Below are 22024 nucleotides of genomic sequence, written 5' to 3'. Positions count from 1 at the left end.
CAGACTCCATCGTCTCGCTGAGATCATTTGTCTCCCACCAGGGATGAGCTCAGCACAAAGTGCTGATGGTGCAGCTAAGCACTGAGCACACTGTGATACAGTATGTCTGAGCCTTGTTTCAGGTTCTGCCTTCGTCTGTTTTCTATTCTGCTGATTAAATAAACATTCAAATACTAGATACAGGGGTTCAGGATTCAAACGGGGGAATGGTCTGTCAGGGAGGAGCTTATCTGTTACAGCCTGACTACTTTTTCTGGAACTGTTTTTAATGACACAGATCAACAGTATGGTGGACTATTCCAACAGACCTTTGTGACTGACATGACTATGTTACTCAGCCTGCCCTCTTAAATAGAATATTTAACACCACTAACCACTTTAAGTGCAGACCTCCATCTGTGTGCCTCAAAGAGTGCTGAGGAAGCTGTACACTATGGAGTTGATCATCTCATGGAATGACTTGATGATAGCATTTCTACATCACCCCGAACACGGCTTTGTGCTTCACAGTTACAACATAATAACTTTGAGGTGAAACCCCTTGACGTCAATGCCCTTAAGCTTTGTGGTGCTTACCCTCAAACCAAACATAAGCTAAGAGATACACACTAGCTTCTTTAAAATGACAGCAGAAAATAAAAACAAGGACTCTTAGTTGCATGTTACCATACCTGTGTATGCCTACACAGACAGTGGACCAACTGGATGGGGCATATGCAGGCCCAGCTCACGGTCCAGTACATTACTGCACCCATAGCAGTCATTTATAAGACCTTAAAGGCTTTATATGTGATTTTTCACACTTAAATATAATATAAATCAAGTATATCCTCTGAAAATAACTCTGTGAGTCATGACTGTCTACAATGGGTGTAACACCCGAGTCCCACTGTCTGTGATGTTTTCAGAGTCCTATCTTCACTTTGTTTACATCGTCAGGACGGCCGGCTGACTCCTCCCCTCACGTATAAAAGTTGTTTAATTGAGGGACTAGAGAAAAGAAGAATAACATACTGTACTCACTGCTTAACTGTGTTTCTAGATCACGCTCATTTCAGGTAAATTTACATGCAGTGTGAAGATACGAGCATAATAAAGATCACTAGCATTAGCATGCTAACACAACAATGCAGCGCGCGCTGTTTTGGTTTCATGCTGGTGCTCAAGGGCGACATCTGCTGGATCAAAAAAATATTAGGCATATAAAGCCTTTAAGGCATTCCCTGTAAGAGTAACATATGATCCACAAACAGGATTTGCATCAACATGACTGGAGCCTTCTTTTCTGAACATCCCGCAGTAAGCAGAAATGGAGACTATGCAGTGTTTTCATTCAAGAAAGGGAGCTCAACTTCTAATCCAGTTTTTTTAAACCTAAACACATCCATGAAAAATAACTCGTCATCCATAAGCGCAATCTCATTCTCTCTCTCTGCTGGTGTCCTGCCACTGCAAACATTTTAGAGTACCTGAATGACCTCTGCAAAGATCTTCTCCTGAAGCTCATGAGCAGCAGCCATGTTGGCTGGGTTCAGGTGTGAGGTCATCACTTCTTCTCCTCTACTGTTTCTCAACTAGCAAAATCATATTGGGTGTATAATACAGATGGGAGAGCGCTCCATGTATGATCTAAAACCGGACTTATCTGGAGAACAGGAGACTGATGATAGAGATTCTAGAGGGATCTATTAACAGATCGTTTTGTAATCATGAAAAGAAGCTACTAAAAACTCCTTTAAAAAATAACTATCAAATCAAACTTTAGATTCTAATAGGTTTTTGATCATTCCATGACAGACCACTACCTCCTGTGATTCTCAGCTACATGTGATGAGACTTTATTGAATAATGAGCTGGAGAATAACTATGTCCTGACACCATTTCCTCAAGAATTGTTTTTCTGCATCAAATGTTCTGTAAAACAAGTTTTTATTACGGCACATGCAATTCAGATGTATCTGTGATAAACCCATACTGTTTATTTATGCACATTCAATGCACTGAACTACAGCCGACCTATATCTGCCTGACTCTAGTTGGAATACTAAACGATGGTCAGGAGCCAACATCGGGCCTCCATTTTTTTATTTTTTTTTTAGGTACTTGAATACAATTTTTGATATCATTTAAAAATGATAACATAAGTCAGGATGTGGACAAAAACGTTGAAACCGTTGAAAAAGATACTATTTCAAAGTGTTTTGATTGTCTAGTTCCACGTTTGAAAGAAAAAACTTCACTGAGGAGACAAATTAGAGATTAAAAAAAATAACTGAGGTAAATAAATGAATAGAAGTAATTGCTAAGTAAAAGCTGATTGTATAACGACCTGCATCTTTAAACGTACTCACACCTCTGAATCAATCTTTCCGTCTTGGATTGGCAAACACTGCTTCTCTGGATCCTTCCCTTGGTTTTGTTTCTCGTGTTCAGACTTTGAAAAAAAAGAAGCAACAATAAGCACAGAAAACAATTCAAACCACCATTCACACATCTATTTATTCCTCAATCATGGCATAATAAGAGTGTGTGACCCCCCACTCAAACTAGAATGTGTATGCCCAGGCTGGCGATAAGCAAACAATGCTGCTCCAGCAGAAGGCTTTTCCAGCTCTGGCGGCGAGATGAGCCCCAGAGGAATCAGATGCTAAAGTGAACAGACGTGTAACCATTTCAAAGTGCTTGTGCTATTTCATTTTCAGTCCCTGAAGACGACTCTCCTCTGCACTTTATGAACAGTCCAAAACAGTCAAGTAAAGCTCTTTTTTTTATATATATATTTGTACAACCGCACTCTGTAAAGGCACGGAGCCAAAGAAGAAACAGTCTCAAAGAAAAGAGGTCATTAGAATAGAATCTTTTATTCTTTTTATCTTCCTCTTACAAATAACTGGTATTTTCCACAACATGTAAATGCATCATACCAAATCCCTCTCACACAGACACACGCAATCTTCAAATATGCATACCAGGAACTTCATTAAATAATAATAAAAAAAAAAGGTCTATCATCTATTACCCACAAAAACACAGCGTCAAAAGACTTTCATTCCCATCAGTGGAATTTGAAATCACTCATGCTGTAATACGTTTGGGAATGCAGATACAGAAGAAATTGGGAGTTTATCTAAAACGGAAATTTAAAATGTGGAGCACTAACAAAAGTCAGAGACAGTATCAGAGATGGCCTCATTGCATCTTCAATAGAACATTTGATGCTCTTTTCAAATGTTTCCTGTTTTATGTGTTGATCCTGTGACAAACATTTTAGTCAACCTTGGGCTCCGACCAACTGCTGCTTTTCCATCACAGGGGGCCTGAGCAGACAGATCAATGAGCGGGGGCCATTGGAGATTCTACAGCTACTGTTGAGCCCTACGCGCCCTAATTGGATACTACATGAATGTTTTACTGAATAGAGGGGTCTGTATTCCACATGCACAATCGATGGCTTGTTCTGCGCAGAGTTGTCCAGACAGCTCTAATCAAATAGCAAGACTCTGTCCCTGAAACTGTTGGATGATTGCTTATTTCCTGTGTCAAGCTGCTTTAATTAAAGCCTTAAAATACAAACTTTGCCACATCCACTGCTCTGACGTGTGGTCTTCAACAGATGAAAGGATACAAAACGATCCTGAAAAGCTGTCCAGTCTGAATAACTGTCTGAATACATTTTTAACTTCAGGCTCAAATTCATGTTTTTTTTATTTTCAAAAGAAAATGTGTAATTACTGTGACAGCTCTGCCTGCTGTGCTGCTCAGTCAGAAGGAAACGGTTTGAATTCTCATCCTGGCATGATTCTGAAAGTCAAAGATTCAACCTTTGATTTTTTTAAGTCATCATCTGGTGCAACTATATCAATGCCAGCTATTATTTCCTGCAGGCCATCAATTCGGATAAGAAAATACTTTACATGTGGACGGGTTGCATATTATAAAGTAGGCTTTCTAAATTATGAATTCTCCTGTCACAACAATTACAGATTCATCACAGTTTGTGGTTTCCTGTTCACAGTCAGCTCTGTGAGTTGTGAACAAACCTATCAATCTCATTTTACTGGGATGCAAATAAACAGCAAGTTAGTCAAAAAAGTTCATCTTTATTGGACGAATGGCCAAAGAATATTTTTTGCCCGTAAACGTCATTTTAAGATTTCTGTTAGACTACGGAGTTGGATGGATGGTTCACTTGTTTCTGTCACCTGACTCAGGCTGTGAACATTTTGTTTCTAAAAGTGCAGCTGAGATTCAACTTCTTTTTAAGCTTGTTACAGAGTAGAGAGAAACAAATCAAAGAAACACCAATCCTGCTTTTGATTTGTTGGACAGATTCTGAAAGCTACTTTCAATAACTTTTGGATTATAAATCTAAATCATGATATCCCTATGGTTACTAACAATAACAGAACCAAAAGGGTAATTGGTAGATGGCCCTCAACGAGCGTAACAACGGTATAATGATGTAAGAAAATGGAAACTACTTCTGTCGGTGCATTTGTATTCTGACAGTTTCAATCATATATGTCATTCACATAGGAATTTAACTTAATGAACTGTTTTGACTTAAACTTCTCTTAACCTTTGACCTTCCATCAGTCTCTTGTTTGAAAGTGCTCTGAATGAGTACACACACGGAAACAAACACACACACACACTTTTGGTTAGAGAGTCGGCTACATTACCACATAAATCTCCTGATAAAAATCAGAATTTCATTTCATCATAATGAACTTCTGTATGGAAATATTTTTCTCATGTGTGCACAACCATACCAGCCCATGTCTCTTATTCTAATCTATCGATGTCTTTTTAGTGCAATAAGATTTTAAGGTAGTGCAGTTTTTATTTTATTTTGTTCAGCATTTTCCCTTCGCATCCTGCCAAAACAAAATCTTATAGGAATTTGACTTCATTCTATAAAGTGCTTTTTTTTTTTTTTGCCTTTCTCATATTTCCAAAGACATGATAGTTTAAATTTGAACCCTCATAAAGTGGTCTAACAACTAACTCACACCCCTCCCCCCTGGAAGAGTATGAGTAACTGCATGAGTGAGAAAATTATGAGCAAAAACAAGTTGAAACGTAAACTTTGAATAGACCATAAACAGAATTTCAAAACATGTCAAATCGCTATGGCAGCCCCACCCCGGTCCAACAGTCCTCAGCTGTTGTCATTAACCAGGTGTGACCCGTTGATTCCACGGTAGGTGACACGGCTGGGACGGACCAGCACGCCGTGGCCCGCTCGACAGCTGAAGTAACGGCGGCCGCCCACAGAGCCGTCATTCTTGCCCTTCGGGTTTCGGAGCTCGAGACCGAGCCAAAGGCCCGGGGCAAAGTCGGCTGTGCCCAGGTAGCGGATGAACGCCATCTCGTTGGCACTGCTGAGCAGGACCTGCATGCCTACGTGGAGACAGACCTGTCCATCACACCCGGGTGAGGGACTGGACCCAGCTGTGCTCCGAGGAACACCGCCAACAACACCACCACTGGTGAGGGTGTTCCAGCGGCGCCGGTGAGGGGTGGAGCGACTCCTTTTGTATAGTGAATGGTTGAAGCACAGGGAAAAATGCAGCAGAGAAAGATTTATGAGAAAAAGTATGCAGTGTGAGAGGATATCTCAAAGTAAGTGGGAGATTCATGGCAGCTTGCTGTTTGAGGGATTGATCTTCAATTCCTTGTTCTCTCTCATTAGAACCACAATCATGCATTGCCCATTTTAAAAAAAGGAACCTTTGCTGACTAATACCAGTGCTTCTTATTAGTATTGATTCTGCCACTGCTGCAGGGAATTAGGATGAAGCTGAAGCTCAGGGAGGGTGAAATGTGAGGGCTGCGTAGAAAAGAGAGGCACACCTGCTAACAGGACTTCTTCTTCTGCTCGACTCCTTCGGATTGGCTATGGCCGACGACGTGCTGGAGCTGCGACGGATGGTCCCTGCACGACAATCACAAGTAGTCAAGTAGTCCCACGCCCGTTCTTGCATAATAAATTCTAAAAGCACTCATATCATAATCATATGGAAATAAATGCAAAGACACGTCTCAAATGAAGCTCAAAGTTAAAGTCAGAAGTCGTACCGCTGAAAGGATGAGTGAGGCGTGAGGAGGAGAGCTCTGACAGGCAGTCCACAGATCCATGGATCCTGTGTGTCAAAAAAACAGAAAAAAAGGTGGTGTAATAAAGCTCTACTACCTTTAAAGGCTTTATATGTGATTTTTTGATCCAGCAGATGTCGCCCTTGAGCACCAGCATGCAAGCAACCAAAACAACTCGCGCTGCATTGTTGTGTTAGCATGCTAATGCTAGCGATCTTTATTCTGCTCATATCTTCACACTGCATGTAAATTTACCTGAAATGAGCGTGATCTAGAAACACAGTTAAGCAGTGAGTACAGTATGTTATTCTTCTTTTCTCTAGTCCCTCAATTAAACAACTTTTGTACATGAGGGGAGGAGTCAGCCGGCTGTCCTGACGATGTAAACAAACTGAAGATAGGACTCTGAAAACTCTGAAAACATCACAGACAGTGGGACTCGGGTGTTACACCCATTGTAGACAGTCATGACTCACAGAGTTATTTTCAGAGGATATACTTGATTTATATTACATTTAAGTGTGAAAAATCACAAAACATTTAAGGTTTCCTCGTTGAGTTTTCAACATGAGTCACACATTTATGCAAAAACTCCACTGACCCACAGTTACTCTCAATCACACTTCAATTCTCATTATCCACACAGAAATAACCAGCACATATCCACAACTTTCAGAGGACAAAAGTCAAGGAGGGTTGACCAGGCGTGCCACTGACGATGACCCCCCTCTTCTCACAGCAGCTACAAGGGAGAGAAAGTTGAATTTTCTGCTTCTAGCACAACAGTGACACTTTGACTATGATAACATTAGAGCCCTGAAAGCCATTAAGAGGGATGCTGCCAATGTCAACAAATGAGGAAAAGATGAAAAAAATGTTGCCCTGTTTTTTGGGTGATGTGAGTGGAAGGGAAAGGTAACAAAAGTAAGGACGATAGGAAGTGTACTTAGGAAAAAGATGTTTGCTTTCCTAATGGGTTGTCGTAGCTTGCTGACATGAAAAGAAAAGAGGAGAAAGTCGTTGCAGAATGGAGAGAATATGTGAGATTCTCCATTAGACTGAGGGAGACTATGTACTCTGTCGAGCACACTATGTTCACCATTAAGACAAAACAGAAGAGAAGGAAAGGACGTGAATAGGAAAGCATGAAAACACTCAGGCACCAACTCTCTAAAAAGCAGCTTTTATTTCAAAGATGTTGTAAACAGCTGTTTGAGAAAAAGAGGAGAAAAGGGGGGAGGGGAAAGTTCCCCTGAAAGGTGAGACAGCACTGAGGTGAAGCAGCAGAGGAAGGTGAAGGAACTAATTATACCTTCCAACTAAATGTTTTAATTTAATCAGCAATTCCCTCAAACCTTGAGAGCCTCTCACCCTTTTAAATATACAAATCTTGTACTTGAGATGTTAACTGCTTTTTCTCTTTCACTCGGTTATGACACATATTAAACACTTGAGCCTAAGTGCTGTTAATGAGTCATCCAATAAAAAAAGGTGAATCGTTTTTTTTTCCACTTGCAGAAAACGTGATGTAGAAAACAAAAAGATTCGGCCAGTGACTTCAAATATGTTTGTCAGACAACTGTTTCCACATCCCCAGGACTAAAGGATGTGTATAATGAGCCACTTTGGTGCATCTGTTGATTCAATACTTAATCTGCATAGTGTGCAAACTCAATCTGATTTGCAGAAAGAAATTTGTCCTCCAGATCCAACAGTGGGTGACACCACAGGCTGCAAAAATAAGAATGTATTCAGATCTACCACAGCATGACACTACTTCTCATTTATCACCTTAATAAACGATATCCTCTTGAATTCATGGTTTCAAGTCGTTTTAAAACAGCATTATGGTTATTTTGTTAATCAAAGTCAAAGGCCGTGGTGGTGAGGAGGTTTTCATATTCTCCTCCTCGGTCTGAAGGAGACTCTCTGTGCTCGTCCCCCCTGTGCTTGCTCATGTTCCCCCTGGATACTCTGACTTCCTCCCACAGTCTGAACACTCTAAATGGTGACTCTAAATTGCCCGCAGGTGTGAATCGGTTGTCTGTCTCTATTAGTCAGCCCTGAGATCGTCCAGCCGTCTGTCAGGGGTATACCTCACCTCTTGACTAATGTCAGCTGGGATCAGCTTCAGCCTTCCTGCGACACCCAGAAAGGATAAACAGTACAGATAAAGGATGGATGGATTATGATCCCAGAACTGATAAGCAGGGGGATTCTCTGTGACAAAGCGTCCTCTCTTTGATAACACGTTTAGAGCCAGGAACCTAAAAAACTGCATTCAGCTGTACTACAAAACCCCTTGAGGACTCAGCTTGTTATCTCTCTAATAAGTTTATATAATGTAACTATTTCTCTCTAGACAATTTAAGCACCCTCTCTTTCATGTTAAAGCCTGGCTCACACTGTGTGATTTTTCCCCGATTGTATAAAAGTCAGGGTGGCATGTCAGCTCACACTGTACGACTGAATTGTTTACGACGCCCGACCAGACCTTCAGATTGACGTGCTCACACTGTACGACCTGATTGTCGGGCACGGCCGGAGAGCTCACACTGTACGAGTGAAATCGAGATGGAGTGTTGACAATTGTTAATAAAGTTTCATTTGAAAAAAACAAAGGACGACAGTTGGTGAAAGAGAAGGAAGTGGATGTTGTTGTAGGATAGAGGAAAGTTGATACAATCATAGATATATGGAGACAAGTTTCAGAAAAGTGATGCACTGATGATCTGGTCGCCATGACTACAGTCCTCCCTTGTCTCTCGTTATTATATTGTAGTCACACATAACTTCTGCCGGACCCTTTCATGACGTATTCATCAAGATTTCTAAATTCTAAATATCAAACATGTTTGAAAAAAATCGGGGCGTCCCCGACGATCGCCAGGCAGATCGGGGACGTTAAGATTGGATCTTTGTACCGCTCACACTACAAGATAATCTGAGCAGATAATCGGGTCCGAGCAGCCTGGAGTCGGGAGCGACCCTGAGATTGTGGGGAAGGAAGGATGGGAGCTCAAATCGGCCCGATTCTCCTGCAGTGTGAGCTAGGCTTCACCCCTGCTTACTCTCCAGCCTCAACCTTTTGTCCAAATATGGTTACTACTGGTTTCAAAATACCAGGATTCAGACCAAATTCAAAAAGCAGCAGGATTGAAAACTTTTGTTCACAAAGCAGTGGGTGATGCAAACTGCCTGCTTTATTTCTTATATACAGTCTGTGGTTTGTACGATACACTTTGTTGCCCCCTTGTGTAAATATGTTGTGGACTCAAAGCGCTTCACACATTCAGTTACCTCCACATGTGTGAGAACAGGACCAGAGAAGTGGTAAAATAGAAATGTGGTGGGGAAACCACCAAACTTCGCGTGTCATTAGGTCTGATTCATTCTCCTGCATAGGAACGCATGATGAGGATGAGAGTGTTGCTTTATCCTCGAGTTTCCTTCAGGGAGGAAGCTGTAGTTTTATTAGTCATGTGTGGTGCTTAAGTCAACACATCACATTACACATCATAGTGTGTTATCTTTTTATTCCTTTAACTGGACACAGAGTTTGTTTTTCTGAATCTTGACTTGAACTGTCAGAGTTTGTGCGGGTGGGACTGAATGTCAAACACACTGAAAGAAATCTGGCCGTCTTTGTACTTTTAGTTACTATGCTTAAGTATATTTTAACAACAGATACTTTTGACACTTAAGTAGATTTATAATTAGCTACTTTAAGACTCAGTTATTTTCTTTAAGGTGACTTTTACTTTAGCCAAGTAACTTTCAAGTGAGAAATGTCACCTCTATTAATCTAAACATACCACACATCCCAGTTTATCATTACCTGTAATCCATGTTGAAGGCAGTGATGACTGCACAGGTTCATAACTTGGTGCCACATTAAGGGAGGAGTCTTGCTGGGTGAAGGCCTAAGGCTCCAGGTTTGAAAACTGGGACTCTCTTTAATCACAAGTACGGACGAGGATTGTTTTCCCATTGAGCGCAAAAATCAAAAGTGTCAACACACACAAATGACACGGTCATAGGAGCTCATTAGTGCCCTCCCAAGTATTGATGGGAGTAATGAAACACAACCGCAGGGTTTTCAGGGCGTTTGGTCAAATTATTTTTTTCTGCACTCACCTTTGAACACGAGACGGTGGAGCAAAGACGCCATGTTTCGGTGGGCAGCTGAAGTACCTCACTCCTCCCACTGATCCATCATTCTTACCACTTGGTTTGTCCAATTTAATGCCCAGCCAGAGCCCTGCACACACAGATAGATGGACAGATTGGCTTTGATGTAGTTCATAAAACCGACAGTATGGGGGTCGTTTAAAGTGTAACATTTGAAGTTAGTCTCTACATGTGGACAATGATGTTCCCTGTGATTGCATTGTGGTTTTTTTAAGTGTGTTTATAATATCTGTAACTGAAGCACTTAAGACCTAAAATGAATCAGTTTGTATAGGAGTATGACTAGACTGCAGCAGAATCAATAGTTTTTAATAATAATGCAAAAAGGAGTCAATTTACTGTGAAATGTTCAGAAGGAAAAGCTACTTTTGGTATATAGAGCTGCAGAGCTCGGTGCACTGAGGCTGAGATTACAGAGCATTGCTCAAAGTATCAAAGGAAAGTTAATACAGAAATCCCTTCAAACATGATCCTCAGTGGTGTGAGATACGTTAGAACTTATTCATACATGACTGAAGCCTGAAAGGACTGCTGCCTAAATATTAATGAATAATGTGAGCTGTTTCTCGGTTTTCAAATGGCTTTTGCTCTGCAGCAGCTTCTTCTTATCTTATTTTCAAGTATCTGCTGTTTAACTTAACGTCTGATGCTGCAATTACATGTGAATGAATTTATAATGCAGATCATGCCAGTTGAAAAAGAGGACTTTTATTGACTTATACATGGAGCAATAAGAGTATTGAACATGAGATTGAACAATTAGGCCGACTGTTTCCTGGAGAGTCGTGGGTTTAACTGGCATAGTAATTATTAAGGAATATTCTGTATTAAGAGAGATAAAGGATTGCCCGTCCATAAGCCTGATCGTTTTCCCATTTCTTTAAAGTGAACTTATTTAGCATGTATGCAAAAGGAAAAATAATTAAACTGATTTTAAAAGTATGCCTGCGAGGTCTAGCTCCCATTGACTGTAATGTAAGAAGGCAAATAGATTTACTGTACATTAATATTCTGTTTCATTCTGCAGACGGGGACTCTGATGTATTCTATTTATTTTCTAATCAAAGGATTAAAAAATGTTTATTTTTCACTCTGTAATGACAACAAGGCCACGATTACCTCAGCTGCACAACTCTTCACTTGTTTTCTGAAGGCAACATTTCAAACAACTGATTAACATATGCATGTCCTGAAAGCAGCAAAGGAAGGACAGCCATCATTTATTCACAGGGATTTTAAATATTTCATATGGGCTTTGAAGGCTTTTTAAAGTATTTTCCAAACTCAAGGTGCCAAATACTTAATAATAACCGAGCAGAACCTTTTTCAGGGTACAACTTCAACAAAGTCTGGTCCTCTCGGAGCCTCGTTTGTTTTAACCTAACTGAACCCTAACTGTCTAACATTTGATGCATTTGCTGCAGAATGATAAACAAATGTCAAATCGTTCATATAGTGAAGTGTGAAACCTCTCAGTGGGGAATCTTTTCAGTCACAGAGTGCTTACTGAAATTATTATTTTGTGTTCTGTTGAGGTTTTTGTTCTGAAAAAAATAACTGTTACCATAAAGCTTTGAAACTCCACAACGATGTTATTTGTGAGAAACTGACTTTCAGAGAGCTTTAAATCTACACATCATTCACATTTAAATAATTACATTCATCCTGAGTCAGATAAGTCGTTTACTGATACAAAAACTAGACCTCATCAGGTTTTTGTGCTAAAGAGGATGCAAAGCATTAAAGGGATACTTCACCCGTTGAAACATGAATCTGTATTGACATTGGGTCATATATGTAGAAATGTGAAATACATTTTGAAGTTGGTGCCTTCTTGGCCGAGAAAAGGCAGAAAGTGTCTTTTTGGCTCATATGGATGAAAGACAGCAAATCCCAGAATGCACAGCACCGCAGGCCACTCCCACTAAGGTCCTCTATTTACAGAAATATTTACTTCAACACATACGGCCGTTTCCTCAACTGATTCAGAGATTTCTTCCAGAAGGAATTGGTATCTTGGAAATTCCTGGCCGGTCTTGTTTCTCAGCTGCTGCAGCCAGTGGCGGCCCCGGCAGCCCGTGCGGCCAGCGGCGGCAGCAGACGAGAAACAAGACTGGCCTGTCGGCAGCAGCCATCTTGCGGCTACATTTATATTTTTTCGCCATTATCAGCTTTCTCCATAGAGCCTGTTAGCATAGCTTCCAAGCAATATGGCGGACGTTAAGTTTCGATTCTGGGAGTGAGTTCCCACCCACTGATCTGTGATTGGTCTGTAGCTTCAGTGGTTGAAAATATGAGGAACTAGCGTTGTAGTTTCACCCCGCTAACCACAACAGCTTCCAGTGACGCAAAAATCATCATTTTGCGTCACTGGAAGCTCCTTTTCAGACTCAGAGATACAAAGATTTCTCATCTCAGGGGAAAATGAGGGCGGGATGCACGACCATTCAAAAATACTACCAGGTTTGTAATGATACAAAGATTAATGCAAATGAGTGAAGTATCCCTTTAACCCAATAAAGAGTGGATCAATGGAGGAACTGTGCTCTCTGTTCTCTGTTTTAAGTTTCAAACCTAAAATATTTACAGGGTGAATTTCAGGTTGAACGACTGACCTGGAGCAAAGCTGGTCTGTCCATAAAATTGGACAACACCAGTCCTCTGACCAACCACCAGCACCCTCTCCCCGACGTGCATCTCGGGGCCCCCACACACAGAGCTGTTAGCTGAGGGGGTTTGGCTTCCTACACCTGGAAGAGAAGAACCAAGAGTGTTCAATAAATGACTTTGATAATTACTGCACTCAATTTAATTCATAAATCATGGAATAAAAACATCTTCATTCAGTCACTAGATTTCTTATGATATAGAATAGTATGAACGACCTGCAGCAGGAAGTGCAGTGGTGTCAGGAGTAGAGTGCAGGCCCAGTGAGGGTGTGGTCTTGTGACCCGGGGAAACGCGCTCTCTTCGCTGCCTGGCAGGATGGCGTTGCCTCGGCAGGGGACGAGGTCGTGGGCCTGGCGGAGGCCGAGAGTCCAGTGAAGAGGATGAAGAGGACAGGGAGCGAGAGAGAACACCTGTGATGACCGAGACAGAGACATTAGTAACACAGGGGACAGCGAGTTCAAGAAAGAGTGAGAGGTTCATTAATAAAACATTCTTTTCATAACATCAGCTTTATACTCAAAAACGTGCATCCTGCTGTATCTCAGCTCCAATGGGACATTAGTAGCAATGGTTGTTATCTATTGTGCTTATTTTAAAAAAAAAATCACACAGCACAACCCTGAGTGCTTTCCCTCTTAATACTGAACACAACAATCCATCTGTCCAGGCTGATTGGAGGGACTAAATCCACTCAGAAGGAACAGAATTGAAAAATGAAAGACTGAGCTTCATTATTTTGAGTGTCACAGCGTCTACAGCACTCAGATCCAAACAATTACCACACTACTTCTTCAGAAATCAAAGTGTCACATGGTTTTTAAGGCAGCACAAATCAAGAGAGCTCAATCCTCTACAGCTGGATCTCAGTAACAGGACCACAAACTAAGGGCCGAAATATGTATCCCTTCCCAACTTGACAGAAAGAGATTTCACTCTTCAGAGAGTATTTAAATCTACATCTAAACAACACAACCTCAGAAGGTCAACTCTTTTTTAATTACAGATTTTTTCCTCAACTGTTTATAGGTTCTTGTTTAAATGTCACATATATTTTTATCCCTGCACGGGTTATGTACATTTCTTGTATAAATCTATTTTTTAATTGCACAGTTTAAGTTTGTTTCATCTAGAGGTATTCTTTAAATCTTTTTTTCAGGTTAATATATATGTATGAGGGGGGGGGGGGGGGGGGGAGCGTCGGTTTAGTGGTTAATTTGTAACAAATGTTTCATGTCATGTACGTCTTTGTAAACTGCTACTGGATGCTTTGAATTTCCCTCAGGATCAATAAAGTATCTATTTCTCTATTTGAGCCTCATTCAAAGGCCTCGTTTTTACATTTTTACAGACAGATGAGTTCATTAAATCCCAAACTCTAAGACTAATTGATTAATTCTGAGCCGAAGCATTTTAAGAGAAATTCAGCTACATTTTGTAATTGGAACTCCCTTCAGTAATCTCCCAAAAACAACTTCTCAACATTTTGCTAAAGTTATCTAACCCTAACCCTGAGCAGATGGATTGTGATGTTGGATTCAGTTATTAAGATGCACTAATTATCAGAGACAGGGGGTAACGGGGGGTTCAGGGAGTCGAACTATAACTTGAATAATTTCAGTTTTAACAGATTTGTGCAGACTGACTCCCACACCCTGCTCTCTGACAGACAGTACACTTAAGCCCACTCAGCTGTTAGTCTGATACCTGTCTTTGTCACTGAGGCGTCTCCCTCTGAACCCTGACTGAGACCAGGTGGACTCTGGTGATTTTCAAGGGGTTTATGGACAGATGGAGATAAACCTTTCCACCCACACACAGACAAAAGACATGGTGACTACTTCCAAACACAAAGTCAATACGTTCTCAGGTCAGCAGATTTTGTTTTAACATGACAAACTTCTACCATCAATCAGGGCTGCTCAATTCTGGCAAAAAATCGTTATCACAATAATTTTTCATTGATATTGAGATCATGAATATTTAACACGATGACTCGTTCATTTTACAGAATCAGGATCATTTGCATTTATGAAACTGAAACACTCTGAACACTTTGAACAAATTAAAATACACAAGTGAAAAATAATAACAAAAAACAACATATTATTTACTATGTCTGTGAGATAGTTGTGATGGACTCTTAAGGCCAAAAATAACATGTGCAAAATGAGCCCAACAGCTCAGTGATGGTTTAAATTGAAACTCGATTAATTGCCCACTCCTACCATCAACTCATACACTAAATGAAGGGGGCGGCAGTAGCTCAGTGTGTAAGGACTTGAGTTGGGAAGCTGGAGAGGTGCCAGAGCAATTCCCGAGTACTACCGAGGTGTCCTTGGGCAAGGCACCGAACCCCCAACTGCTCTGGTGCGCTTCCTGTGTAGCATTGTGTAGCAGCCCCACTCTGACATCTCTCCACTCATGCATGTCCACAGCTCCTGTTTGTGCATGTGTGAGAGCAGCATTTCTCTCAATAACAGAGTGTAAAAACAGAATTTCCCTCACGGATTAATAAAGTATTTCAAAATCAAAATAAATGAAATAAACAACCTTTTTGATTGTGGTAACTGAATATGATTAACAGCTGTGATATTCATGTCTATAACACACACAGAAAAAGCAGTTTATAAAGTTCATGAAGTTTGTCAGAATAGGCAGAATATCAATGAAGGTAACTGAAAAGACACACAGTGTGTTAAGAGTAGAAGAGGTAAAAGTTAAAGGCAGAGGGAGTGAAGCTCCACACTGAAGATAAAACAAGCAGAGGAGAGAAGAAATGCAAATAAGGGACAGTGTGACATTGTCGAGTAGCAGCGAAACCAAAAATACTTAGAGGCAATTTTTCTTGATTGAACTAAGACTCTTTAACTCAGACGCACAATAAAAACAGTGAAATATGCTGAGACAAGCAGTAACACCCACACAACAGCCCCAATGACAGTGAACACACAAGAACAAGAGGACTTGAAAAGAAGCCTCTGTACTGACTCAAACATCATGAGAAACAACACTTCCTGTTTTTCTTTAACTACTTTATATCTCCAAATACAATGTGCTTGATATACCACTTGTTGATGGTAATTATACATCAGTGGAATAACATTGTGACAGCCGGTTCAATTCACACACCACTGGCTACGGCTCTCTGACATGCTCTGACCGGACCTGACACACTGTGAGTTATTTTGTTTTTTGAACTGAACAGACTATTATTTCTTTTGGACTATTTTTATTTTATTTTTGACCCAGAAAGACTCATTTTTGTTTTTTGAACGTAACATTAAGGGCCTGAAAAGGGATCATTTTTTGTTGATTGTTTGTTTTACCACTGGAAGAGAGAGAGACTGAAAATATTTTGTTTTGATCAGAGTTGCTGGTGATATATTTTTGTGTTGTTGGGTTTTTCTGTTTTCTGTTACCTAATACAAGAATGAGTGAATAAGTGAACTTGTGTGGCAGTTTTCATTTTCATTCTTATTATTTATTTATAAGATGGTTTAGTTTAATACTTTTACATCCTTTGTGTTGTTTTTCTTAATCAAATAAGTGTGGTGACTTTAAATAACAAACAAAACGAAACGACTTTTGACAGGGACAACCTCGCTGGCACCCCAGAAAACAAACAAAAATTAAATTAAAGTCTTGCCAACTAAAACCGTCACAATAGGCCTTTTAGATTCTGGCCTTTAGTAGCTCATTTAATAATCATCTAATGTATATAAACACAAATTTAAGGAAGAAAAAAAACAATGATATCCACTTCTGATTCCATTCAGTCAGAAATCTGTCACATAAACCATCTCACATTACTCCAAACTCATTCATATTTAACCCAAGTTCTAAAACATCCTAAATCAGCCTGGTATTGATTGCCATTTCAGCTCACATTTGGAAAGAGCTGTGAAATGTTTCCCTCAGAGGCCGAGAGTTGTGGTCTCTCCTTTGAACTCCAAAGAGAAGACCACATTTCAACTCAGAATACCAAACATTTTTGTCACTTGACCTTTAGCTAGCAGGGACCTCCCGGCTCCATCTATCGCTTCCACAGGCTGACTTTGGCTTCAAGTGACACACTGCAGCACAGACGGGTGCTTTATGAAATCAAGCAGTGTTGCTTTGTGAGAGCTGTCTATGTTTCCTGCTGCCCTTTGAGGCCTGAGCTACAGTTGATGCACTCTAATAGGGGCCACTCTGCTGTGTCTGTCCCTCCTGGTTAGCAAGACGAGACATTTCCACAATGACTCGTCCAATCTTTAGATACACACGAGCGAGGGATGTGTGCGGCTGACCCAGTGGGAAGCTAAAACACATGGTGGCTCTCTCCGAGGTTGGGCAGTAAAAGGCTGACAAAGGCCCTTAAAATTATTTGGTCATAAATTAGTCTGGTTCCTGGGTTGTGTGGAGGTGGTGGCACGCACACCCTCACACACATTGCATGCCACACATAACACCCTCACATACCCCTTGTGATGAATGGCTGCCAAGCTATTCAGCCTGTCTATGCCCTGGTTATTAAACCCAGCTTAATTGGACTATCAATCACCAAATTCCACAGGCCACTCTGAGGTTCACTATTCCAGTCACGTCCACATCTATTGGCCTTCAAAACATCTGAATATTATACTGACACAATGCAGGGCTGAACACTAGAGGGCGCTAGAACCACCAAGTCAACAAAGACAAGAAGTCTTGAGAGGTCTGGAAGGTATATCCCACCAACATTAGTGAGGACCTGAGGATATGGACATCCAACGACTATGAGGGGAAGGTCTGATCAGCGCTCTAATTGATGCAAATGCTGTAAAATATTGACTCAGCACTTTCCTTTTCAAAAGCATTTGAGGAAGACAAATATGAAAGCCAAGATGTGATAAATCCTGCCAGGCAGTGACATGACTCATACTCACTAGAAAAGTTCAGAAAGCCATCAGCTTGAGTCGTGACTCACCTGATGGACACCATGGAGTTTATGAAAAGGATGAAGGCCGATTGTGTCAGCACGAAAACTGTCGGTACAGGAATTCATTGTTGGTATCATTAATGGCTGTGTTCCCGTAAGAGCTACAGATGAGTGTTGTTTAGCAGCAAGAGACACTAAAGGGGGGGGTATCTGATGCAACTGTATGAGACACAAAAGGGGCGTGGCAAAATGTGAGGCGACGTCGTTAAAGTATTGTGGCTGCATGAAAGCTGCAGGTATCTGTGAGCCGAGTTGCAGAGTTGGGCGGATGTGAGGATGTGTTCATTCTGCATCAGAACATAACCAACATGAAAGAGAAAAATAAACAATCAGAAAAGAAAGTTAGAAAATAAAAATGCAACCTTCCTCCTAATGATTCCCCCTCTCTTCTCTTGGTGGCTCATTGGCCACTGCTCGCGTACTTTCTTCGCAGCCTTTGGTTAAGAATCTTTTTAAATCCCTTCAGTATTGCAGATGCTATGAAATCAATGATTCATGGACAGACATGGGGTCAATAAAGTATCAGTGCTTTGGTTAACCATAATCCATTTATATAAGACATGTTTCTTGGTTTGTCAGATCAAGACTTTTGAAGACTATAGCAGGCAATTTTTAAGTTTTGCTTTTCAGCATCTTCTCTGGGTAGCTCTTTGTGATGAGGCTTAACCCTTAAAAAAAAGACTGGGGATGCCGTAATTATATCCAATTAACTAACAAGGATATGTTTATGTAATAGAGAACAAACCATATGACATATTTTTGTAGGAACAACCCGGAAGTAGCATCGCCATGTGGTCTACTGAGAATTCACCTATGAGATTTTTGCATTGGATTTTGGATCATTGCAGAAAATAATCTCTGTGGTAAACACACGTTTCTGAAGCGTAGGCGTTTTGTTCAGCAGGATAATCTCCACAGATGAACATTTTTATGATGTTTGAAGCGTTAATGCGGCCGACAGAAGTAAAAAGCTAACGTTATGCTTCAGACGATCTCCGATAAACTAATCCACGTAGCTTAATAAATAGTTTACTAACATAATATTCACCTTAACCTAAAGATTAAACCTACAGGAGACGTCTCCGACTAGTGAGAGAGTTCCCGGCCTCTGTGTCCGGTGTGATGACGTTTAATGTCCCCGACAACCGCTGTAGTCACATTTAGCCACTTGTAAGCAACCACCTTTTTAAAAACTTCAAAATCCACAAGTGTGGGTATTACCTAACGTAGTTTATGTGGTCTAACAAAACACCAACATCTCTTCAACTTGTGTTAACCACAGACCTTATTTCAGGGGGCTAACCACAAACCCATTCAAAATCCCTGTTGACTTTTAGACGTTAGACCCCATGGCGCTCAAATGATAACTTACTTCAGGGTTTTAGGACTCATTCCTGTGACGCTCTATTTCAAAGTAATGTAACAAACAGGATATGTTTATTGTTGACACTGTAAAGTCCCCGGGCTGAGTTATGAGACAATATGTGAAGTTGACGTCGTTCTTGTCTCTCTTTTGACCTCTTTGACTTTGTGACGTCATGCAGGGGAAACAAACTCCAGTGTGCTTCACAAGCCGAGATGACCTTCTCTCACCATAAACACATTTAGTTTGAGCAACCAGAAAGTACAAATGACATTAAGGAGATATCAGGAGGACTGGATTGGCAATTTCTGAGACTCCCCAGAATGGTTCTGTGTTTATTGCTTTCAGGGGAGTTTATGTCTCACCGTGTCCTCCGTACTTATATATAGATGAGAATAATCAGTCCAAGCTTCACCCCCTGATGATTCACACTGAGCTGTCTTTTAGGAATTAAAAAGATCTTTGCAATAACATATCCAACTGTAGACAATGACGACATGGCAGAAAGAAACTGGTGGTTGAGGATCTGAAGAAGAATCACAGTAGAAGTGGATGTTGCTTTAATCCAGTTAGCAGATAAATGGGGAAGTATTACCACAAACACTTCATTCCCAAGGTGATGAAAATATGGACAACTGTTTGTCCTTTGGACGCTCCTACGCCGAGCTTATGTCCCAAAACCCCTCAAGAGAGTGCACGTAAAGAATGATTTTTAAAACTTAATGACAATATTAAGGTGTCATTTATCAAAATAATATTATTACTCCAACTTTTTGTGTTTCTGAAAGTCTGTTTCGGTGTGTCCTGTGAAATATAAGTGTAATAACATATCCTCTGGTCTCCTCCAGGGGACTGAACATGACATTACCTGTGACATGAGGCAGCATTTGCCCCTTTCACATCTTTTTGCAACCATGTCAATACAAGTTCACACATTTTCGCTTTCACCGTCTTTCTAAGTTAGGTCATCACTCGATAATTTGAAGTTGTTTTTTTTATTAACAGTACTTTGTGCAACAACTCCTCAGGCAAACTTGTCTGCACTTGTGATCCTCATAATGACCTGATAGAACCTGAGCACAGCTTCAATGATACAGAGACATAGAGCCAGATGGAGCATGAACGACATCCAAAGCTTTCTCAAACTGTTTTAAAGTGTCTTGTTTAAAGTATAATTTTCACATATTGATAGAATATCAAAGACAACAAGGGATATTTTATAAAACAGTCATGTAAGGAAGTGTGATGAGCTGTGAGCTGAGCGGGTTCTTTACCTGTGTTTATCTTGGAGGTGATGCGGGACAGGTCAATGCGACGTGGGGGACGTACTGGTGTCTTTGTGATGCTGGATTTATGTCTTTCCAAAGGTTTGCTTATCTTAGAGAGTGGGGCAAAGATGCCTGGAAAAAAAACAAGAATTAAACAATTAACACCATTCACAGTTTATAGATCATATCAGATTGAGACTCACTGAACTTATGCTGTTCATCTTTAGACCATCACTGCTTTCCCACAATTTAATAAACCTTATTTAAGTAACAAAAGATGCCCATCTAGAATATGGATGAAGTCTAACCAAAACTCAACACAATCAACAAAATTAGGTTCTTAAATCGAAAGTCTATTTCAAGTCAGAGGCACACAGTGGAGACGGATCATGATGACAAAATACAGATTCAGTGATTCAGTCTAACCGAAGGAAAGAGTCTTACATCATTCAGAGACAGCTGAGGTAAAGAGAGAGAAATGTACTACATCTTACATGTTTGGCAGAAATAATATCATCACAGTGGAAATGTGTTTTAGATGGACATGGACAAACAACAGACTTTAATACTCTAAATATTTATAATACTGAACATTACAATCAAATAATAAAATATGCTTTTGCGCAGCAAATTGTATGACGTCATCAAATAGAAGCATGTTGTGGAGGAATGATAAAAAGAGGCTGGAGAGGAGCGATAATCATAACTGAAAGAGGAGATGGAACAGTATGCCTGCTTGAGGGTCTCTATGGGCCAAGCCTAAAGCCATTTAACTTCCATGGGCATTGGATTTTATGTTTTGACAATTTGTGCACTACAAGAGCACAAAATTGAAGAAAACAAATTTTTCAATACATTTAACCTCTTAATTTTGCACAAAATTGATGCATCATACTTTAAAATGTACAAATTTTTCTCTTGGGGGTGCATGCCCCCGGACCCTCCTAGAGGGTTCCGTGTCCCCCCACCATAGTCTCATGAAATCCTGTGAGAAACACTGCAGGACTATGTACTTTACTTAGCTACAGAATGTGTGACGGTGTGTTACAAACTGAGGAACAGATAATCAAACAGTATCACTGAGTGGAACTAAAAAATGATCTGAACACAGTCTATTGAACATGTGGAGCACAACCACACAAAGTCATATCGGTGTACATTTGGCAGATTTTAACAAAAAGCTGCCCAAGCATTTGATGAATTAGCATTTAACGACTTGATCTATTTGTGTTTTGCTAAATGTCAAACCAATCCATTTTTTATGCTTTGGCAGAATTGTTTTTGACATATTCTTGCCAATAAACCCTTTGAGTTGAATTAGATTTTAGAAATGGGAGGAGGTTAAAAGGGTAAATACACAACAGAAATAGATGTGTTGTACAAACTCATTTAGAATCATTCAACTTGATGACAATTTGTAACTTGGACAAATCTAATCTTCCGTTAGATTAGACACCAGCGAACATCTGATTG

General features: G+C 40.4%; 1 protein-coding gene across 3 annotated transcripts in view; it reads right to left on the bottom strand.

The window, feature by feature from the left end:
* Window positions 1-2842: 2842 nt before the first annotated feature.
* Window positions 2843-22024, bottom strand: part of LOC132992977 (CAP-Gly domain-containing linker protein 4-like) — a 41059-nt gene continuing 21877 nt past the window's right edge. For 2 of the 3 annotated variants that reach the window (XM_061062597.1, XM_061062596.1), the window contains exons 9-16: window positions 20558-20683; window positions 14665-14760; window positions 13176-13370; window positions 12906-13040; window positions 10237-10360; window positions 6082-6146; window positions 5857-5938; window positions 2843-5534 (exon numbers count right to left, since the gene is read on the bottom strand). In XM_061062597.1, coding sequence (XP_060918580.1) covers window positions 5162-5534; window positions 5857-5938; window positions 6082-6146; window positions 10237-10360; window positions 12906-13040; window positions 13176-13370; window positions 14665-14760; window positions 20558-20683 — 1196 coding nt within the window. In that variant the 3' untranslated portion in view covers window positions 2843-5161. The remainder of the gene's footprint in view (window positions 5535-5856; window positions 5939-6081; window positions 6147-10236; window positions 10361-12905; window positions 13041-13175; window positions 13371-14664; window positions 14761-20557; window positions 20684-22024) is intronic. The other variant, XM_061062598.1, reaches the window with a different exon arrangement.

The sequence above is a fragment of the Labrus mixtus genome, chromosome 18 (assembly GCF_963584025.1).
Source record: "Labrus mixtus chromosome 18, fLabMix1.1, whole genome shotgun sequence".
NCBI classification, from domain to species: Eukaryota; Metazoa; Chordata; class Actinopteri; order Labriformes; family Labridae; genus Labrus; species Labrus mixtus.
Note: the sequence above shows the minus strand (reverse complement) of the source record. Positions and strands in the feature narration are given on the sequence as shown.